At 38.6% G+C, this 21121-nt stretch overlaps 2 protein-coding genes across 10 annotated transcripts in view; both read right to left on the bottom strand.

Moving 5' to 3' along the window:
* Positions 1 to 8231, bottom strand: part of LOC105486334 (solute carrier family 9 member B1) — a 122634-nt gene extending 114403 nt beyond the window's left edge. Inside the window, exon 1 of one of the 2 annotated variants that reach the window (XM_011749184.3) lies at positions 7915 to 8231. In XM_011749184.3, coding sequence (XP_011747486.2) covers positions 7915 to 8231 — 317 coding nt within the window. Of the gene's footprint in view, positions 1 to 1381; positions 1477 to 7914 lie in introns of those variants that run through there. The other variant, XM_071093235.1, reaches the window with a different exon arrangement.
* Positions 8232 to 8545: 314 nt separating this feature from the next.
* LOC105486335 (solute carrier family 9 member B2) overlaps positions 8546 to 21121 on the bottom strand; it is a 57321-nt gene continuing 44745 nt past the window's right edge. For 5 of the 8 annotated variants that reach the window (XM_071093239.1, XM_024794257.2, XM_071093240.1 and 2 more), the window contains 4 exons: positions 19869 to 19977; positions 16838 to 16974; positions 14606 to 14829; positions 8546 to 8678 (listed from right to left, as the gene is read on the bottom strand). In XM_071093239.1, the coding sequence (XP_070949340.1) occupies positions 14608 to 14829; positions 16838 to 16974; positions 19869 to 19977 (468 nt within the window). In that variant the 3' untranslated portion in view covers positions 8546 to 8678; positions 14606 to 14607. Of the gene's footprint in view, positions 8679 to 12826; positions 14830 to 16837; positions 16975 to 17053; positions 17710 to 19868; positions 19978 to 21121 lie in introns of those variants that run through there. The other 3 variants (XM_071093236.1, XM_071093241.1, XM_071093242.1) reach the window with 3 other exon arrangements.

The raw sequence follows: 21121 nt of genomic DNA, 5'->3' as shown, positions 1-21121 counted from the left end.
TTTTTGCATCTACCCATCTGACAAAGGGCTAATATCCAGAACCTACAAAGAACTCAAACAAATTTATGAGAAAAAACAAACAACCCCATCAAAAAGTGGGCAAAGGATATGAACAGACACTTCTCAAAACAAGACATTTATGCAGACAACAGACACAGGTTCATAGTTCCTCCTTTAGCTCTGAGAAGTTTGATCGACTGAACCCTTCTTCTCTCAACTCGTCATTCTCCATCCAGCTTTGTTCCATTGCTGGCGAGGAGCTGTGTTCCTTTGGAGGGGAAGAGGTGCTCTGATTTTTTGAATTTTGAGCTTTTCCGCACTGCTTTTTCCCCATCTTTGTGGTTTTATCTACTCTTCATCTTTGATGATGGTGACGTACAGATGGGGTTTTGGTGTGGATGTCCTTTCTGTTTGTTATTTTTCCTCCTAACAGTCAGGACCCTCATCTGCAGGTCTGTTGGAGTTTGCTTGAGGTCCACTCTAGTTAGGCTACTCCCAGTTAGGGTCTCCCAGTTAGGCTACTCGGGGGTCAGGGACCCACTTGAGCAGGCAGTCTGTCCGTTCTCAGATCTCAACCACCGTGCTGGGAGAATCACTACTCTCTTCAATGCTGTCAGACAGGGACATTTACATCTGCAGAGGTTTCTGCTGCTTTTTTTTTTTTTTTTTAAGCTATGCCTTGTCCCCAAAGGTGGAGTCTACAGAGGCAGGCAGGCCTCCTTGAGCTTCAGTGGACTCCAACAAGTTCGAACTTCCCAGCCGGTTTGTTTACCTACCTAAGCCTCAGCAATTGTGGGCGCCCCTCCCCCAGCCTCACTGAGATCTAGCCTTGCAGTTAGATCTCAGACTGCTGTGCTAGCAATGAGGGAGGCTTGTGGGCATGGGACCCTCTAAGCCAGGCACGGGATATAATCTCCTGGTGTGCCCTTTGCTAAGACCCTTGGTAAAGCACAGTATTAGGGTGGGAGTGATCCGATTTTCTAGGTGTTGTGTGTCACAGTTTCCCTTGGCTAGGAAAAGGAATTCCATTCCCCCTTGTGCTTCCCAGGTGAGGTGATGCCTCGCCCTGCTTCGGCTGTCACTCGTTAGGCTGCACCCACTGTCCTGCATCGACTGACCAACACGCCCCAGTGAGATGAACCCGGTACCTCAGCTGGAAATGCAGAAATCACCTGTCTTCTGTGTCACTCACGCTGGGAGCTGGAGGCTGGAGCTGTTCCTGTTCGGCCATCTTGGCACCCCCCCCCCAATAATGGGTTTTGTTATAGGAACACTCCACTTCTTAGTAACAATTTCTTAGTCCATTCCTGCTGCTATGCCAAAATACTTGAAATACTTGAGACTGAATAATTTATAAATAGAAATCTATTTTCTCACAAACCTGGAGGCTGGGAAATCCAAGATTAAGGTTCAGTCAGGTTCAGTGTCTGGTGAGGTCTCTGCTTCCAAAAGGGTGCCTTGAACACTGTATTCTCTGAAGGGAATGAACATTGTGTCCTCACATGGTGGAAGGGATAGAAAGGCAAAAAAGTCCTAGCTAGCTATCCCCAGCCCTCTTGTAAGGACTTTTATAATACATTCATGAGGGCAGATCCCTCATGACCTAATCATTTCCTAAAGGCCCCACCTCTTAATATTGTTGCACTGGAGATTAAGTTTCAACATACGTTTTGGAAGAGACATAAATAGTCAAACCATAGCATAAACCATTCCAGGCATGTTTTATATTCTTGTCTTTCTCTTAGCACCAAACACAATGGTTTTTCTCAACTATAGACAATGCTACCAAAAACTTATCCAGAATCAAAGGTTTGCTATACATGGAATTAAATTGTCTGACCAGCTTTCTCTCTGGTTCTTTCTTGTGACCCTACATTTCAATCAAACTGTTAACTGCTCTCCATGCTTTTATTTGGTTCGAACATCTTCCCACTGTACCTCTTTGTAAATTTCCATTGATTATTCTAAATAAAGCTTCCTGCAATGCACACTACAAAAACTGGATGTGTTTTTTCCCTTTTGAATTCTCATGTCACTTTGTTCTTTGCTCTATCATCCTTACCTCTCTGGTGTCCTTTCTTGGTCTTTGTTACTGGTTTCTTTCCCCTATTCATCCTTTAAATATTGGGCTTCCTCAGAATTCTTCTCTATGCCCTATTCTCTTCTCATTCTATATACATTCCTCAACATCTATTCTACTATCGTGGCTATAATTCTAAATAATATGCTGATGAATTTGAACCAGAAAAGCTCTCAAGATTCTATTTAGTATATCTAATTACTTATTGAATATCTCTACTTGTCTTACAAGCATCTTAAGTTAGTATATGCACAAACTCAAGATCTTTCCCCACCAAAGTTGTTCCTTCTCTAGATAATTTCCTATCTCAGAGAATGAAGCCACCTTTGACCTAGTTGCTCAAAATAGAAACTGAGAAGTCATTCTTTCTTGCTGCTTTTCTTTATCCGCTAGCATCAAGTGAATTACTAAATCATATTAATACCAGTTACTGAATGTTTAAAAATTTTATTCATTTCTTTCCAGATAAATTGCCACTAGTCCAGTCCAGGCCATAAGCATTTCCCCATCTAAACACTGTAATGGTCTTCTAGCTTTTCCCCACATCCAGTCTTGTTCCTCTTCAATGCAATTTTCACAATGCAGAACAATATTCTTAAATGTAAGCTTGATTATGGTAACTACCTTCTTAATATTCCTCAATGACTTCCCATAGAAGAAAAATGTTAAAACTCCTTACATTCAGCTTATAGGGCCCTTTGAATAAGGCTCTAACCTTGACCCTGCCTACCTTCTCATTCATCACTTGACACTCTAAACTTTAGCCATACTAAATTTTTGTTCTTCAAACTTGCCATGTCTTACATCTCCAAAACTTTATGCATTCTGTATGCTGCCTTCCAACACCAACACTCTTGCTTTTCATCCAGCTAATGCTTCATCAATTTAGAAGTCATTTCTTCCAGAAGATTTCCTGACACTACCTTCAACATGCATCCTTATCATGGCATCCAACACTTATCACAGCATGCACCCCATTATTTTAATTCCTTGTTTAACTGTCATCATTTTAAAATTTGACAACTATTCATTGAGAGCCCATTATATTACAGATACTGTATTCTCCTCTGTGTACAGACTGTGGTCAATATAGAGTATTGTGGAAGCACATTTAGAATGTGAGAGAAGTCCAAGAAATGCTTCTTAGTGACTTGTGTTCCCATCTATTTCCCTACTATTAAACAAGAGACAGTTCCATAATCATTTCTGAGTTATCTGAATTGCCTAATATAGTATATAGTAGATAAATATTTATACCATCAATTATTGGATTTTAAACACATACTAAATACTCTTTGCATTTTAAGAGGCCACCAACCAGCCAATACTTTCTACCCAGCGAGTTTTTCTTTGATATCACTTTGGATACAACAGAGTGAAAAAAGCAGAGACAAACTAATCTAGTGGAAAATATGGGACTTAGAGTCAGAACACTGTGATTAATAATTCTGCCACTTACTAGGTATGTGTCCTTGGTCAAGACCTTTAACCTCTCTAAGTCTCAATTTCCTCATCTGAAAAAGGCAGTTACAAGAATGAAATGAGATAAAGAGAAAATAAAAGCATAACATGTAAAAGGTTATCCAAAATGATGTCTATTATTATTATTGTTATTAAAGTCAATGCAGATCAAGTTTCCTTATGACTGGTTATCCTAGCTCTGTAATGCTACAGGATTTCCAAAGTTAATTCTTCATCTTCGCCTTACCATCCAAGAGATAGACTTTTGTACTTTAATAAATACGTATTGATGGAAATGGTTAAAAATCACAAAGAAAAACAAGCCAAAAATTGAGTAAGTATACATTAATGTATGAAAGGGACAAGACAAAAGTACCAGCCTATGACAGTTTATAATTTGAATGTATGGACCCAAAAAAAAAAAAAGTCAGGACACAATTTTGTTTAATGTTGACCAAAAGGGTAGGTAAGTGGCACAAAAGAGTAGTGCTGTGAACTGTTTCACAGTGAAATGGTAACCCTCTGACCTAGAAAGTCAGGATATCTGGGCTCAAATACTAATTTAGCTCCTAAGTCAACCACTAATACCCAGGTGGTCTACACACCCAACACTCTAGTCTTTCAGTTCCTTGATCTCCTTAGCTCCTATTGTCTTTTTCTTCCACTGTATCTTAGCCACTCACTTACAGGGCCACAAATCTCAAATGGCCACTCAACTTTGCCCAGCTGTGCTACAATTCTGATTGCTTTCCATCCTCCAAATGACTATTTTGTACCTTATCTTTTCCCCTTAAACCTCCTACTCAAATACGCCTCCTCACTCCTTACTATTCTTGCGTCATACCTTATCTTCATTGAGAAAAAGTATTAGTATCAGGCATAAAGGTCTCACCTCTGACCACTGAATCTACCCATCTATCTGCATCTTTACCCATACTTGCTGTCTTTCTTCTTATTACTATAAATTACATGTTCATGTGGCTGCACGTGGTGGCTCACGCCTGTAATCCCAGCACTGTGGGAGTCTGAGGTGGGCGGATCACCAGAGGTCAGGAATTCAAGACCAGCCTGGCCATGGTGAAACCCTGTCTCTACTAAAAATACAAAAAAATTAGCCAGGCGTGGTGGTGCGTGCTTGTAATCTCAGCTACTTAGGAAGTGGAGGCAGGAGAATCGCTTGAACCTGGGAGGCAGAGGTTGCAGTGAGCTGAGATGGTGCCATTGCACTGCGGCCTGGGTAACAAGAGTGAAACTCCGTCTCAAAAAGAAAAAAATTATATGTTCATGTTCCTACCTAAGGCCAACACTTCTATATATTCCCTGGATTCCATACCCTCTTATCTTCTCAAAGACTTCACTCCTAAAATATACACACTCTCTTATACCATCATTTCCACCCCCCTCTATTGGATTATTCCCATTAGTCTAAATATGCTTAACTATCCTTTATCTTTAAGAACCCTTCTTTGATCATACATATTCCTCTATTACCTCCATTTATTGGCTCTCTTTTATAGTAAAACATCTTGAGATGTCTATAATACTACGTCAATTTCTTTTCTCTTTTCTTTTTTTTTTTTTATTTTGAGACGGAGTCTCGCTCTGTTGCCAGGCTGGAGTGTAGTGGCACGATCTTGGCTCACTGCAACCTCTGCCTCCCAGGTTCAAGTGATTCTCCTCCCTCAGCCTCCCGAGTAGCTGGGACTACAGGCGCATGCCACTACGCCTGGCTAATTTTTGTATTTTCAGTAGAGACGGAGTTTCACCATGTTGGCCAGGTCTCTTGACCTTGTGATCTGCCGGCCTTGGCCTCCCAGAGTGCTGGGATTACAGGTGTGAGCCACCCACCGTGCCCAGCCAGCAGTACTATGTCAATTTCTTGACACCACATTTTCTCTTCATTGTACTAGTCAAGGCATAAAACTACTTTATGTTTCAAAAATCCAATGCACAGATCTCTTTATTTTACTTGATTTCTAAGCATGATTCAATACCATTGGCCATGTTTTGTAGTCTTGGCTTTTTTGTTTGTTTGTTTTTTAGTAGAGACGGGGTTTCTCCATGTTGGTCAGGCTGGTCTGGAACTCCCGCCTTAGCTTCCCAAAGTGCTGGGATTACAGGCATGAGCTACCATGCCCCGCCAGTTTTGGCTTTCATGTCTCCGCACTCTTCAGATTTTCTTCTTACTTCATTGGCTATTCTTCCATCTCCTTTGTTTGCTTCTTTTCCTCTGCTTTATACTAGTCAATGCAATGTTCTCTGTGAGCACACTTGCCCTAGGTAGTTTTACATATGCTGATGACTCCCAACTTTGTATCTTTGGTTCCTTGCACTCTGCAGAGCTCAAGACTCAGCTTACCTTTGATTTCTAATAAGAATATAAAAATCAAGGTAAGCAAAATAAAACTCCACCCCCCACCCCCCACTCCACCCTGGCTGCTCCTTTTTCTCCTTTAGTCTTTTCCATTTGGTAAATGGCATAACCATCCACACAATCTTAAGACAAAAACTTAGGGGCTAGAGGGACTCCTTTTTCATCACCTCTATATTCAAAACATCACAAAGTCTGTAGGCTCTGCCCCCAAAATAGAGCTCACATACATCTACTTCTCTGCTATTTTATCCCGAACTTGTCATTCCTCTTTGGATTTCTGCAATTGCCTTCTGCTATAGATCTTGCTCCCCACCCAGTATGATTCAGTCATCACGTATTAGGCAGAACAAACGTTTTTACAATGTAAATCAGATCCTATCACTCCCTCCAAACTCACTACCGGTTTCTCTTCACACTTAGGAAATATATTACACTATGGAATATATTTCTAAGGAAATATATTACACTATGTTCCAGGTACTGTTCAATCTCAGTGTTTAGTAAACACCCCAGTAACATGGGATTTCGTTAACCAACAGAAGTGTTTAAACAGGATGAGTATGAAAATAAGTATAAAATGAGAAGTACTATAAAAACGATACGTTATATGTTACTATTACAGCAGCTGCCTATTTCCTTTTGTCTTGTAATTGCCAGGACCTTCCGACAAGAGCCAACTGAAAAACAGCAGTATAAATCATGGTACTCTAAAAGCCCAGACTTCAACACCATGCAATATATCCACACAACAAAACTGAACTTGTACTAACTAAATCTGTATAGAATTTTAAAAAGTAAGTTAAAAAAAATACCAGAGGACAATAAATATGAATGCCCTTTTCATAGGCACACAGTGACTAAAATATTTGGGGCATGAATTCTCTAAGGGTGACAATAATAAGTGTTATTTTTCATGCTTCTGTTGCACAAGTAATTATATTTATCTCTAAGGAAAATCAGAGAGTGGGGTGTGGCCTCCCTCAGTGCCAACTGGGCTAATTATCTCCCCACATCACCGAATCTGTTATTTCATAGGCTCTAGGAAATCCAAAGAGGGGAGTGAGGGACCTGGTATGGTCCCTTGAAGAGCTCTTGTAACACTCCTGATTTATGTGACAGACACAGTATGTGTGCAACTGTCCTTTTTCCTTCAAAAGCACTGGTCTAAAGCAGGGATCCCCAACCCCTGGGCAGCAGACAGGTACAGGTTTGTGGCCTATTAGGAACAGGCCACACAGCAGGTGACGGGGCTACAGGATTATGCCCGAGCTCCACCTCCTGTCAGATCAGTAAAGGCATTAGATTCTCATAGGAGCACAGACCCGATTGTGAACTGTGCATACGAGGGATCTAAATTGCACCTTCTCATGAGAATCTAATGCCTGATGATCTGAGATGGAAGAGTTTCATCCCATCCTGCCTCCCCCCGGCCGCCCCAAATTGTCTTCCATGAAACTGGTCCCTGGTGCCAAAAAGGTTGGGGACTGCTGGAAGTGCTTGTCCACTGGATTAAAGCCAAGAGGAGTAAACAGGATTAAGGGGCGTGGAGGTGGGTGGGTGGGGGAAGACAGCTTTCTCAGGATGGGCAACCAATCCCAGAATCCTCAATCACAGGAGCATGTATGTGAAGGTTTATTTGCAGGGATCCACCATTTGTAAAATAGTACACGCTTAATAAAATTAATAAAATTTTGCAGTCAATCTTGACTGACAGATCTCTTCTTTCTTACTGCAGAGTAATTGTAAAATAAGAAAAACAGGAGGAAGAGAGAACAAAGAAGAAAGATGTGGGATGAGAGAGTAAGGAAAGGAATCACGGAGAGGAGAGACAATGTCTGTGGCTATTTTCCCAGCGTCTGGGAGAGGAGCCCAAGCATCACATTGAACTGAGCGGGGAGGAAAGGCCCTCCTGGGGCCTACCGCAAGGAAATGATCGCGGGAGACCCGGGACTGGCGCCAAAGGGCTTGGAAGGGCGGAGTTAAGAAAAATGGGCCGTACCTACAACTTCTTGCGCAGCCCTCGCTGGCCCGGGAGCCCAGTAACCGTTGCGTAAGCCACGCGCCACCCAGGTGGGCAGGGTAGTGACGCGAAAGCCCGGCTAGACTTCCGCGCAGGGGCGGGGCGGGGCGGGGCGGGGGGGGCGGCAGCGCGTTTAAGTGACGTCTTGGCCGCCCGCGCCGGCGGAGACCAGGGTTCTGGGGCTCCCGGGACTGTCTGGTGTGTTTTCTATTGAACCCTTTCCTTTTGACGTCTCTTCTGAATATTGACTCATCGGGTTGTAGAAATCCAGGGACAGAGTTGACATCACTGGGCATTTTAGCCAAAAAGCAGTGCTGGGGACTGCATGTGCCAGAAGTAAACTTGTCAAAACTCAGATTGTTTCCCCTAAAGTCAGCTTGAAGTGCAACGGTAAAAGAGCACGGTCTCTCCCCAAGACGGCCTGAGCTTAAACTGCAGCACTGTCACTTGCTAGCTATGGGACCTAGGCAAATACATCATCTCCCTGAGGTTGTCTTCTCATCTCTAAAGGACGCTGTGGTGGTGCAATGAGACACAGCAAGTGTCTGAACAAAGACACTGTGTACAAAGTAAACAATATACTGTTATCAATATAAAACCTTTTTTGTTTGTTTTTTTCCCCCGCCTGAAATCTTATGTGGAAAGTTGTATGTGAAAGAAATGAAAGCAGAGCTGCGTTGATGGTGGACCCAGAAGCTTTCGCCTTTCAGTCCCAAAGTTTCCAGGAATATAATCCACGCTTCCTATAAAAGACAAAAACAACCATTATTGGAGAAAGTGCAAATTTCTTAGAAAGATAAACGACCCATTCCTATCTAATGTTTCTCCTGACACTCAAAACAATGTTTACTCTTGAACACTGTATTCCTTTTTGACTCAGTGTGTTTTCTAACGTTAATTCCTCTACCGGAGTGTTCTTTTTCTTAGTCATCATCTAAGATCTGATTCAAATTACAGTTCCTTCTTGGGTAACTTAAATACGAAATTATCTTTTTATTGGTTTTGTTGTTGTTGTTGACACAGGGTCTCACTCTATTACCCCGGTCAGAGTGCGATCTAGGTTCCCTGCAGCCTCCGCCTCCTTGGTTCAAGTGATCCTTCTGCCTCCTGAGTAGGTGGGACTACAGGCGGGCGCCACCACCCCTGGCTAATTTTTTTATTTTTAGTAGAGAGGAGTTTCACATGTTGCCCAGGAGGCCTTGAACTCCTGGACTTAAGTGATCTGCCCGCCTTGGCTTGCCGCAGTGCTGGGATTACAAGCATGAGCCACCACATCCCTGCCCTTTTTATTGTTTTTAACACCTTCCCTCCTTCAACGTGATACACACATCTCAGCAAGGATTTAATTTTCTTCCTCATTTCAGGAGAGTAGACAGGGTTTCATGATTACAGGATTAAGGGAATGTTTTGTACTCATGAAAAGGAAATGTTTTGTACTCATAGGAAAAGCAGGTAGATCCCTAAAGATAATGGGAGGTGGGACAAATGGTAGAGCTGAGAAGGAAGACCTTTGCTAGGAGTCTGTTTGCCTCCAGGGCACTACTCTTACGCTCTAGAAGGAATGGGCTCCTGGACAGGTAAGTGCTTTAAGGTCCATGCAAGGAAGATGGAGGGCACATCAACAAATGGAGTTTTGGAATTCTCAACAGGCCAGAGGGCTCAGGCTGGATTTGAGTCAGTCAACTATAAATATATTACATGCTCCCCAAATGCCATGAAGCAATTCCCACCTGTTACAGAGAGGTACATAAATGATTCATATAAAAATATAACGTTCTGAGACATTGACAAAATATAGTGGTTCATTGGGAGACAATATAATGAAAATTTACCAATAAAAAATTTAAATAATTATCTGATAACCTTTCTTATAAAAATTAATAGTATTTTAAAAATAAGTAAATTAATAATATTTGCAACAAGGCCATAGAAAGCAAAAGCTTTTGAGGAATAAGGAGAATCTTAACTGAGAGCAATTTTTTAAAACTATATTTGACATGATAAAAAAGTTTTAAAACTTTCTACATAAATATTTTCATACTTCTGAAAGTACTTCAATAAAAATAAAAATTTGGCCAATGATCTATTTAGTATGATTTCAGTGCCAAATTTCTTTTCTAGTTTTATCTCTAATTCTCTTCATCAGTCTCAAGTGCTAATCACTTTCTATGCTCCAGGCTTTACTGTTTTCAAAACTTTGCTAATATGCCAGCCTCCCACATTAGTTGTTCCCATCTTCACCTTACTCCCTAATACTACCCCATCCGTCCAGATCCTCTCCATTCTTCAAGATCTAGTTCAAGTATTAGCTCCTCTAAGATTTCCTCAACTTCTACACTAAAAACACTTTTGAATTATTCACTTGGATTATAGCTATTTGTACATATCTTATTTCCTTCTAAGGTTTTTAAATGCAAGTATCATGTTTTGTTCATATTTGTATTCCTCACAGGGTCAATTTTCCATTAGAATTCAAGTTCTATTGAAAACCAAGCCCTTGAATATCTTGTTCATCACTGTATTCCCTAGTATCTAGCACAAGACCTGGCACACAGTAGGCATGTTATAATATATTCTGAGTGAGGGAGTAAATGGATTTTAAAAACAGCTCCATGAAAGCAGGGATTTGTCTGTTTCATTCATTGCAAAATGAGTATCTGAATGTAAACACGAAGGCTTAGCATTCATTATATACAACAAAATTCTTTAATCTGCAGAGCATCATAAAAGTCAAATATGAAGTATTTATGTTGCCTTTCACCCAACAAATTCAGTTGATATCTTTCTGAAAATACATCCCCCAAAACTGCAGGATAATTTTAAAGAATCAAAATAAAATAGATGTTGATATTAGTTTCAGTTTTGTTTGTATTTTTCTGTGTTCTAAATTTTCTGCAATGAAAATGTGTTTTTATAATCAGAAAAAATAATCAATATTATTTTTAAAGAATGTAGTGGGTGAGATCATTTGCAAATGTATACCTGAGGAAATTTTGAGGACATCAAGGTCAATCAAGGTGATTGGGAATTAATACCACAGAGGAAAATACTGTCCTGAGAAACACGATACTTCTTTCAGGGACTGAATTATGTCCTTCCCCACAGATTTATATGTTGAAGCCCCAACTTCCAATGTGATGTATTAGGATATGAGGATTTGGGAGGGCAATTAGATTTGGGTGAGGTCATGAGGATAGGGCCCTCATGATATGATCAGAGTACCCTTATAAGAAGAGACACCAGAGAGCTTGCTTGCTCTCTCTCGGCGTCATGTGATGACACAGTGAGAAGGTGGCCATTGGCAAGCCAGGAAGAGAGACTTCGCCAGAGCCCAACAATGCTGGCATCCTGATCTTGAACCTCCAACCTTTAATAGAAATAAGTTTCTGTTGTGTAAGCCACCCAGTGTATGGTATTTTGTTATAGCAGCCCAAGCTGACTAAGATAGACTAAGCAGACTAAGATCCAAACTGTTGTGTGGCAAGTAGCTTTCTGATATTGAGAGAGGATCCCCTTACTCTCAGATTTAGTCAGTAAATGTTTATTAAATGTCTATTGTGTTTCATGTCCTGTGAAAAATGCTGAGGATTCAAGGATAACTAAGAAAAGGTTCCTACCCATAGGGAGCTGGTTTAATAAAGAGACAAACATGTAAATAAACTTTAAAAAGTGTTATATGTGCTCTGACAGAAGTATGTATAAGGGGCCCAAAAGTTAGAGTAATTGTTTCTATCTGTGGTTTAAGTGGGGATAGGTTGGGTTGGTCAGTACTCTATCAGGTTAACCCTAAGTTCACCAACCAAGTCAAGAGATGTGACTTTCCATGTGGCAACAAACCCTGGCCTTCACATGGTGAGCCCTGCTGAATGGTCAGCCTCTGTCATTCTTGACCTCACCAGCTCCATGATATATAACAGCAACATAGTCTTATAGCAATTAATAAATTCCTACAAAGAGCTTCGAGGAATAGGCACAAATTTCAGAGATCCAATAGAGGAAGTCAAAAGGCCAGCACTGGGCAGTCACAGAGATTTAGATGGTGGCTACCCTCTTAGAGGTAGAAAAGAGCCTGCTGCATGACCTGCAAAATGAAACAGGTATTGGCAGTGGCTGTTTGAGGTGTCCTTCAATCATTTCTATACTCTGTGGACTTCCATTTCTAATTTTCCTAGGGGCCCTAAACTTATTCAACAGCATTCTCATTTAGTTATAGTAACTGTATTTGTATAAGTTAATAAATATTCCAAGCCTGTTACTTGGAGAAAATGCCACTGATGACCTGGGAAACAGCATGAAGTGTAACACTTTTTGGTCTCACATCCGTTTTGCTGGCTAAGTCCTAATCATCCCTCAGCCAATACCCTACTTTCTCTAGGAAGCTGTGCCTAAACTCCACCACCCTTGGTTTGATTGAATGCTCCTGCCACGAGATCCCTAGCACCCCTGTAGTTCCTGCATAATAGCACTTATCATATTGTTTTGCATTCTTTTGTTTAATTGTCTGTCATCTCTATTGGACTGTTAAATCCTTAAGGACAGGGACAATATTATTCTTGATGATGTGCCTGGATCTCAAAAGCTTTCAGTAAGTATTTTTTGGATGCATCTACTTTTAAAGCCAGGAAAAATAGAGGACCAGATGATTATTAAGTTTATGGTGCTTCCAGCAAAGTGCACTTAACCAATGAAGTTCAGTTCAAAACACTTATCTGACCTCTGGTATAAATTAATCAAGTCCAAACCAAGAGCATAAACATTAAAGGAATACAGCACCATAGGTAACCAAAGTCAAGCTGACATAAAATTAAAGGCTATTTAGGAGAAGTGAATATTAAACTAGTTTTGAATAGAGGTGAAAGCCATGGTGGATAGGGCTCAAACAGAAGTCTAATGAAGAGAGGAATGGGCTTTATTACGCAGATCAAGTTGGTGGGATTAGGATATTCATAATTCATTAATCTAATACATATTTAATATCTGCTTCAAAATTAAAATGAACTTTGAATTCCAGGTCGAGGAGTTTAGATAGGATATGACAAGTATATAATAAACACTTCAGGTACACAGATAACATGATAAAAACTGTAAACTGTATGTGAATGTGATTATTTCAGTAACTACACAGAAGATGACCTAGAGTGAAGAGGAACTTAACAAGTGATACACAAAAGCAGAGATGGCCTGTTACAAAGTAGGATAAAATATGACCTATGCAGGTAAGTCTTTCTTCTAATATTTTTCTCTCCTGGCAAGTCACAATTTCTGAAATTACTGCCACAGAAGTCACTCTTTTGGTTTAAGGCAATGTCTTTCAAAAGCTTTTGTTTGCATGTAAGAATATGCTACTAAGTGATGGTAACATCCAACACAGTGGAAACTCTGGCCCCGAAAATCTGATGTTCCGTTCCTCCTAGGGGTATGAATGCTTACCTAGAGACAACACTTAGTTGCCTCACAGCTGGATATGATCATTACCAATAAATGTAGGAGAAGAGATGTGTCCAACTTCCACATCCCTTCCTCAAAAATACATTGCTATACTTGCATTTTTCTTGATAGAATGGAGACATGGTAGAGATCCATTTTTAACCCATTTATGCCTAGTGTTCCATTATTAGAACGCTAAGCCTGTGGGAGTTATTTATATCCTACTGCTCAAGGTCATCGCCAAGGTCTGATTTTTCACAAAAAATGTTTGCAACCTCTGGCGTAAATAAGTTAAGCCATGTCCTAAGCTAGGACATGGCAGAGCTTCAGGACAGAAAGACATGGGACTCTGAGCAGACGTCATGAGCAGAGTAACCCTGTTAGTATTAACCAACCAGCCAGTTTCATTAGAGGGAAATAGAATTCTATTTTCTTTTAAGCACTGTATTTTTTGTTTCTTCATTATAGCACATTACCCTAATGTAATATTCATGAGACTGGCATAGATTTGAAACTTACCTATCTCCCAACTAGAAATGGGAAGAGCCTAAAGATATGGGTCATAAGAAACAAATAAAAAAAGGGCTGGATTAGGGCACTCCTTACGGGAAGGTAGACTCACATGGGCGGCTGAAATAAAGGAATCTGCGTGGTCAGCTAGGGGGCAGGATAAAGTTTTTTGACATCTGGAGGGGGCAAGAGGATGAACCAATGAAGATACTTCATGTACTTTAAAATTTTAGTGGGACCAATCAGTTACAGTAATTTAAAGAAAGATAGTAAGGGAAGGAGAAATGGAGAAAAGGCAGATTATCAGGGAAACGAGGGTAGAAATTCATGAGCGACTGCATTATGATGTTTAACAACAAAAACAAAACCAAAAAAGAGGAGCCAAAACCAATTCAAAGCATCAGAGCCTGGGCAAATATGAATCAGGAAACTGTGAAAGGTAAAAGAGCAATCCTAGCTGAAGAGGATACTGAAGCTGGTCTTTCCCATGTTAACTGTAAACTGTGGTAGTACATTAAAGTAGATATGTTCTTATGCAAATTAAGATGGATGATGAAGGGGTGTTTGAAAAAAAAGGTAGAGAGATTAAGGTTGGTGATATAGATCATTACCACCCACATGGAAAGAGCAAGGGCTAAAAATGCCGTTTAAAGAAATAGCTACACTTTTCAATGTGCATCTCGAAAAAAGTAGCAGCTTTCTGATCATTATGCTCAGCACTCTCTCTTTTCACCTCTAAACTTGCACAGAAGTCTCTCCTTGCACTTCTTCATCTTTATTTTGATGTTCAACTTTCTGCAAAAGCCTGGGGCCCAGTAAACCAATAAGCAGACTTCCAATTGGGGCTGTGATAAGGATGGACAAAAATGCCACTGTCAACACATCCATTCCGTAGTCTTCTAATTGTTTCTCTCCATGCGACCTTGCTGTGTCCAAAGCCACAGATCCTATTGCAGCCTATAAAAGTTTAAGGGTAAAGATGAAATCATGATAAGACAAGCACATATAAAAAATGAATTTTTTTATTGTTTGCAAAAGCAAATTGCTTGGTTTTTTGCTCAACTAAGAAAGTTCTTTTAGTCTTCTTTCAAAGTGTATTGCAGGTTTTTTTTGTTTTGGTTTTTTACTTTTTTAGAGACAGGGTCTCGCTGTGTTGCCTAGACTGGTCTTGAACTCCTGGCCTCAAGTGATCCTCCCTCCTAAGCCTCCCAAAGTGCTGGTATTACAGGTGTAAGTCACTGTGCCCAGCTCAGCTTGGTTCTGATGATTTAAAAACTCTCTCTGCCCTTGTGTGGGAACATACTGATGACTCATTTGTACCTATCTGTGTAAGGTAGGGTTACATAAATATCAGTAAAATACATTTCAAAACACAAAGCAAATCCAGACTCACAATATTAATTAAATATAACATAAAGTTCTATGTACTAAATTTTTCCTGAATAAAGATGAAAATTATTGGTCATCTCCTTTTATCTTTAGGAATCTGGAACTAAAAAATAAGATGAAAAACATGCAGTGATACCTACTGAAAACTGTTAAATTTTAAATAAATATATATTACTTTAGAGCTTAAACTCATTGTCAAACATCATGAAACATGAAAATAGTGGACACCTTGACAACTTGATGCTGATTTTATTAGGTATTTGGTCAACTCTTTGCCTCACAAGTTGGTGAAATATTTTATTTGGAATGTATCTATTGGAAAGTATTATGAAAATTCTCGGTTTCTTGTAGAGGTAAAATGCAATATTATCAGTGCAGATGGGAAAAATGTATTAATTAATCTGGTTTTCCCTTATTCCACAGAGAACAATGTAAGCCTCTAAGACAATGAGAAAGAAAAGTGTGCATCTGACACAATGGCAGAAAGTACTAATTGCTCACAAAAACCTGAATGCCCCCTTTCCCTTCTACAATAGAACTCCCAAAGTTTGGTTGGTCACATTGCTGTCCAGAGACCTTTTTATAGAACTCTTAGCCATTATGTTTCAGACATTTTTTAAAGTCTGATGGGGTGGGGGAAATTCTGGAGTAATGCCCAAATGCAAAGAGCATATAATTGAAATCTGGAATATAATTACTGAGCATACACATCCCCCAAAGCCTCCTAAGTGAAAAACCTTGATTTTAATTCCTTAATAACAGAAATTTGAATATTTAATTATAAAATAATCTGGGACAAAACAGTTAAATGTTGTTTGATGTAATTAGTCTGAAACTATACAACCAAAGATACATCACATTTGCAACAAATCATAATCTATATAGTTCTAACTTAATTAGCAATCATAGGTATTCTAACAAATGCATGGTCAACAAATTCAAGCACCTATCTATAATAGCTTTATTTATCACATGTTTATTAGAATGCACAAATTTTTGGTTAAGTGAATGAGACATTTGCCAGGAAGTTCAGTGAGTTTTGAATAATTAATACCAACTAATAATCTAGGAAATCAATAAACTACTTTCTAGGTTGTTTTTCAATAAATCTTTTCTCCATTACATACAAAGACTCTGGTCAAGCTCAACTGATCGTCAATCATATTAACATTAAAATATCTCCAAACATTAAGGGGGCCATGTTATTTCTCTTTTATTCTTTTCTTGGAAGCTATTAACATGAAAAGAGTTAACAACTCTTTCCTTGGGTGACTTAGAGAGTGCTGACTGATGAAATTCAAACTCTTCTCTCCTGTTACTACTGCTTTCTAGTAGAATAGGGATTTACTGGATTTTTACTTGTACCCTGGTGATCTAAGGAAATTTAATGAGCTATCACATTTAAGGAATGAATATACCAAAAATACAGTTTTTAAAGAATAGATTAGGATAAACTTTTCACACATCCACTTCAATTATTTATTTTCACTAAATTTAAACAAGCCCTCTGATTCAATATTTCAAGGTGTCATGCAGAAATAGCAGTTAAAATACTAAGCCATCCTATCCATCATACCTGAACTGTGGCCTTTGGAAGCCATGCAAAAGAAATAAATATCTTTTCTTGTAAGTTAAAACCAGCAAAACACACCATCAGAAATGTAGTCAAAATTCGTATCAATACTGCAATGCCTACGGTGGCAACACAAAGGCCTGTAAGAAATATTCAATTTTTAGAAATAATAAAATACCAGGAGAGAAACTGTATCTCATGGTAACTAATTCAAAATAACCATCAACAGAAATAATTTTTAAAGCATTAAAAAATTACAAATACAAAAATGTTTAGGCAGAATATATAAAAACAATTAATATTAAGGATCAATCAGGCAATTTGTTTAAAATAAGGTGTTTCCTTAGATTAAAACCAGAAATTAAGCATATTTGAATTCTTATATGGAAGATTTGAATGTTATATATGTATTATGCTTTATAGCAAGAACCATGCTTTTTCATGTGTGTAAGAATTTATTAAATGATATGATTAAATGATAAGTAATAAGCTTTAAACTAAGTACTGGGTACACATAAATGTACAATATATAGACTTTGCCTGAAAGTCAGAGGAAGACAGAAACATAAACAACTAATTCGTAGATTATACAGGAAGTGAGGTATAAACAAACTGAGGGCATAAAAGAGGGAAAAGTAATATTTTCACCCAAAAAGTCAATAATTCTTTACAGGGTATAAGACCAGAAGTGATATCCAAAGTGTTTATGAGCCAGTATGGAGGGAATTAGCCAATCAGAGCTGGCTGGGCACTGACCAATCAAAACAGACACTGGCAGTCTACCACTGTTTCACCATACTGATGTGTAATGGTCGTACTGGTCCCATTTATCCCTGGTTAACATATACAGCTACTCCATGTAGTCCTGTAGAACTCTGTTGATAAAGACAAGTTCATCATCATTTGCCGAACAAGGGATTGTGACTAGTGCTGCTGCATGCTACTGGACCTAAGAATGGTACAGCTAAGATGACTCCTGAGTATTAGTGTGATTTTTTTAAAAAGTAACATTTGTTGAGTGTTTACTCTGTGCCAAGTGCTGTACTAAGCTTTAAATGTATTATTTTACTTAGTCCTTACAACCGGTGGGATAAGTATTATTTTATAGTTGAAAAAACCAGAAACTCAGAAAGGATAAGTACTTTTCTCAAATTCAAAGGGTTGATAAAACATCAGATAGACATAGCGGGAGGATCCGTTGTAAATCTGCCAGATGGCTTTTTTTTTTTTTTTTTTTTTTTTTTTTGAGACGGAGTCTCGCTCTGTCGCCCCAGATGGCTTTTTTATGGGAAAGTTCTGTGGTTCTTTGTTGAAAGGTATTTCTTCAAGGTTGGAACGTATTCAAAAATATCTGTAGCCTGAAGTACAAGATAAAGAGGTGATACCATTCCCAGAAGGAAACATTGAAAGTTTGAGAAGAGGATGAGAAGGAAGTTTTACTTGAGTTTGAAGTTTAACAGGACATACAAGTGGTGCTGTCCAATCAACAACTGGATATATTGATTTAGAGATAAATAGTTTGGAATTATACAGTTTACAGTTGATGTCACTAGTATAGATAAGGTTAGAGAAGTGATATAGAGCCAGAGGCACAGAAGGCCTTGGAAAGAACTTTGATAAAGGGCAGCGTTTAAGCTACATGTGGTGTAAGGAAAGGCTCAAACAGCCCTGGGAAATAAGAAGTTTAAGAACTTAATATAAAGAAGTGTTAGAGGGTCAAAAGCAGCAAATGCTGCTGAGAGATCAAGTAAAGCAAAGACTGGATTTAGCAATATTACCTTGGTGAGAGCTTGGCAGGTTGTGTGATAGGCAGAAGCTGCGCTAAAATGTATAGAAGGAAATGGGAACTGAAGTGGAAAGGGGAATGTAGTGACCTATTTTGAAAAGTCTGAAAAGAAGATGAGAGAGGTAGCATGGTACAGATGGGGGAAAGTGAAATAGAGAAATTATATATATATATATATATATATATATATATATATATATAAGTTTAACATATTATTTTAATACACATTATTTTAATTGTAGTAAAATACACACAACATTCACCATCTTAATGATTTTTATGTGTATAGTTAGTATCATTAAGTATATTCCCATTATTATGCAACCAATCTCCAGAATTTTTTCATCTTGCAGAATTTAAACTCTATAACCATTAAACAACAACTATCCATTTCCCTCTACTCCCAGCCCCTGGCAAGTACCATTTATGAGTTTGACTACTCTGGATACCTCATGTAAGTGGAATCATACAGGGTTAGTCTTTTTGTGACTGGCTTATTTCACTTAGCATAATGTTCTCAAGGTTCATCCATGTTGCAGCATGTGTCAGAAGAGAAGCATTTTTTTTTAAAGGTAAGAGAGATTGGAGACTAAATTCTGAAGAGAAGAAAATTGTGATATGGATATTTACGATGTATGAGAAAAGGAAAGAATCCATACAGAAGATTCGGAAGGAGGTAGCCAGAGATGGGATTCCTAGTATGGATGGAAGAATACTGTGATGGAAGGAAAGGAGGAAATAATGAGTACATGTATGCAAATTAATTTTTAAGTGCAGTGTTTTGAATCAAGAGAGTTTTAATATGATGGCTTTTGAATGTATGAATAAATAAAATAATTAATGAACAACCAGGCATTTCTATCCCATGGGTACAAACTATAGAACTAAATAGTTGTCTTTAAAATTCTCACTCTTGTTCAGGACAAGGCTAGATGAATATTCTTACCCTTGGAAAAAGAATTGTAAGGCCTGAATTTTCTGGGTAGTGGTCAGCAGTGTCACTTTTATATACAAGGAACAATATTAAATGTGTAAAATATACTGTCTTAGATGAACAAGCATTATTTTCTAACCAACTACTCTAAAAAACTTAGATCATAATTAACTTTTTATATAATTTTGACAATAGGAACCACTGTACACATACCAACTGGAGATATTTCAACTGAATATATAAAGTAGATTTTATTGGTAAGTAGGTTGACCAAAAAAGGTGAATTTTAACAAAATACACTTTTAAATTCTTACCTACAGTTTCTGGTCTGAGAGACGCAATAGATACCTCTGCTCCAATTAGTCCAAAAAGAAGGGGTTGAAAAATGTCCCAGGCAACTGCAATTATCTTTTCAACCTCCGCCTAAAAGAACAACAAAACACACACAGATTTTTATTATGTGAAGTTACAAATGCAAAGAATTTTATTAATTTGAGGTTTGAATTATTTGGCCTGAGATAAGCTTTATTTCTGTGCCATCTATAACTAAAAGGTTAGCTAGAACAGAGCAAAAAAATTGCATGAAGATCTTTCTAATACAGTTAAGATACATTAGGTGTTTTGGTATACTAAATATTAGTTTGTACATGGATGTTAATAAAAAGATTCTTATAATCTTATGAGGACTCCTACTTCTGAATACATCGTGTGTGTGTGTGCATGTGTGTATACATATTGTAATATATAGTAGTGTTTTGTAGTTTAAAATTTTATGTCACCTTTCCTTCAACAATATGATTCACAGAGCTTGCAATATTGGTACATATATGTAGATATGCCCCTATTACTGCTGCATAGTAATCTACAGTATGGAAGTACCATAGTTTATTCAATCATTTCTTTATTGACAGATCTTTAAATTGTTTCCAGCTTTATCTGTACAAAAAAATACTGTTTAAGATTATCTCAAATCATGCACAAGAGTAAAATCCAGGTTTACTAAAGTGATTATCAGTGCAATTTATCACTTTATTACCCATTATCTCCAATTCCTCTTTCACTGTTGCTCCACAGAATATGCAGCTGGACCTTTAAAATATTTTTCCTTTGCCAGGTAGCACCATGTTAAACTTTGTCAGTAGAGTGTGCTAAAGAGATATTGCATGCTGAAGGTGCTTTTCTTCCTGGTTTCTATGGCTCTTCCTAGCAAGATCTTATAGCATGTACTGGTGGCTTTAGCTCTAGGTTCCTGCATCCCAGGTGGCTTTTCCAGTATCAGGGTCCTACAGTTCATGCAGCCAGCAGCACCTAGTGGCCATTAGGTTCCCTAGCATACTCCTGGGGCAGTTTCATAGCAGATTCTCTTGATCAAGATACCTCCCCATGCACCCTAGGGGATGGATCTCCTGCAAATTGGGAAGGTAGATTTTCAGCAAATTCTGCAAGCACAGCACCACAGTGACTTCTCTACGCTCTGACAAAGTCTGGATCTCAGCCCTGTAGGCAGGAATGAGGAGGGGACAGGCTTAAGGGGATGATCTATTATAGCCATAGGCATAGCTATTCC

This window comes from Macaca nemestrina, chromosome 3, assembly GCF_043159975.1.
Source record: "Macaca nemestrina isolate mMacNem1 chromosome 3, mMacNem.hap1, whole genome shotgun sequence".
NCBI classification, from domain to species: domain Eukaryota; kingdom Metazoa; phylum Chordata; class Mammalia; order Primates; family Cercopithecidae; genus Macaca; species Macaca nemestrina.
This window is presented reverse-complemented; position numbering and strand designations above follow the sequence as displayed.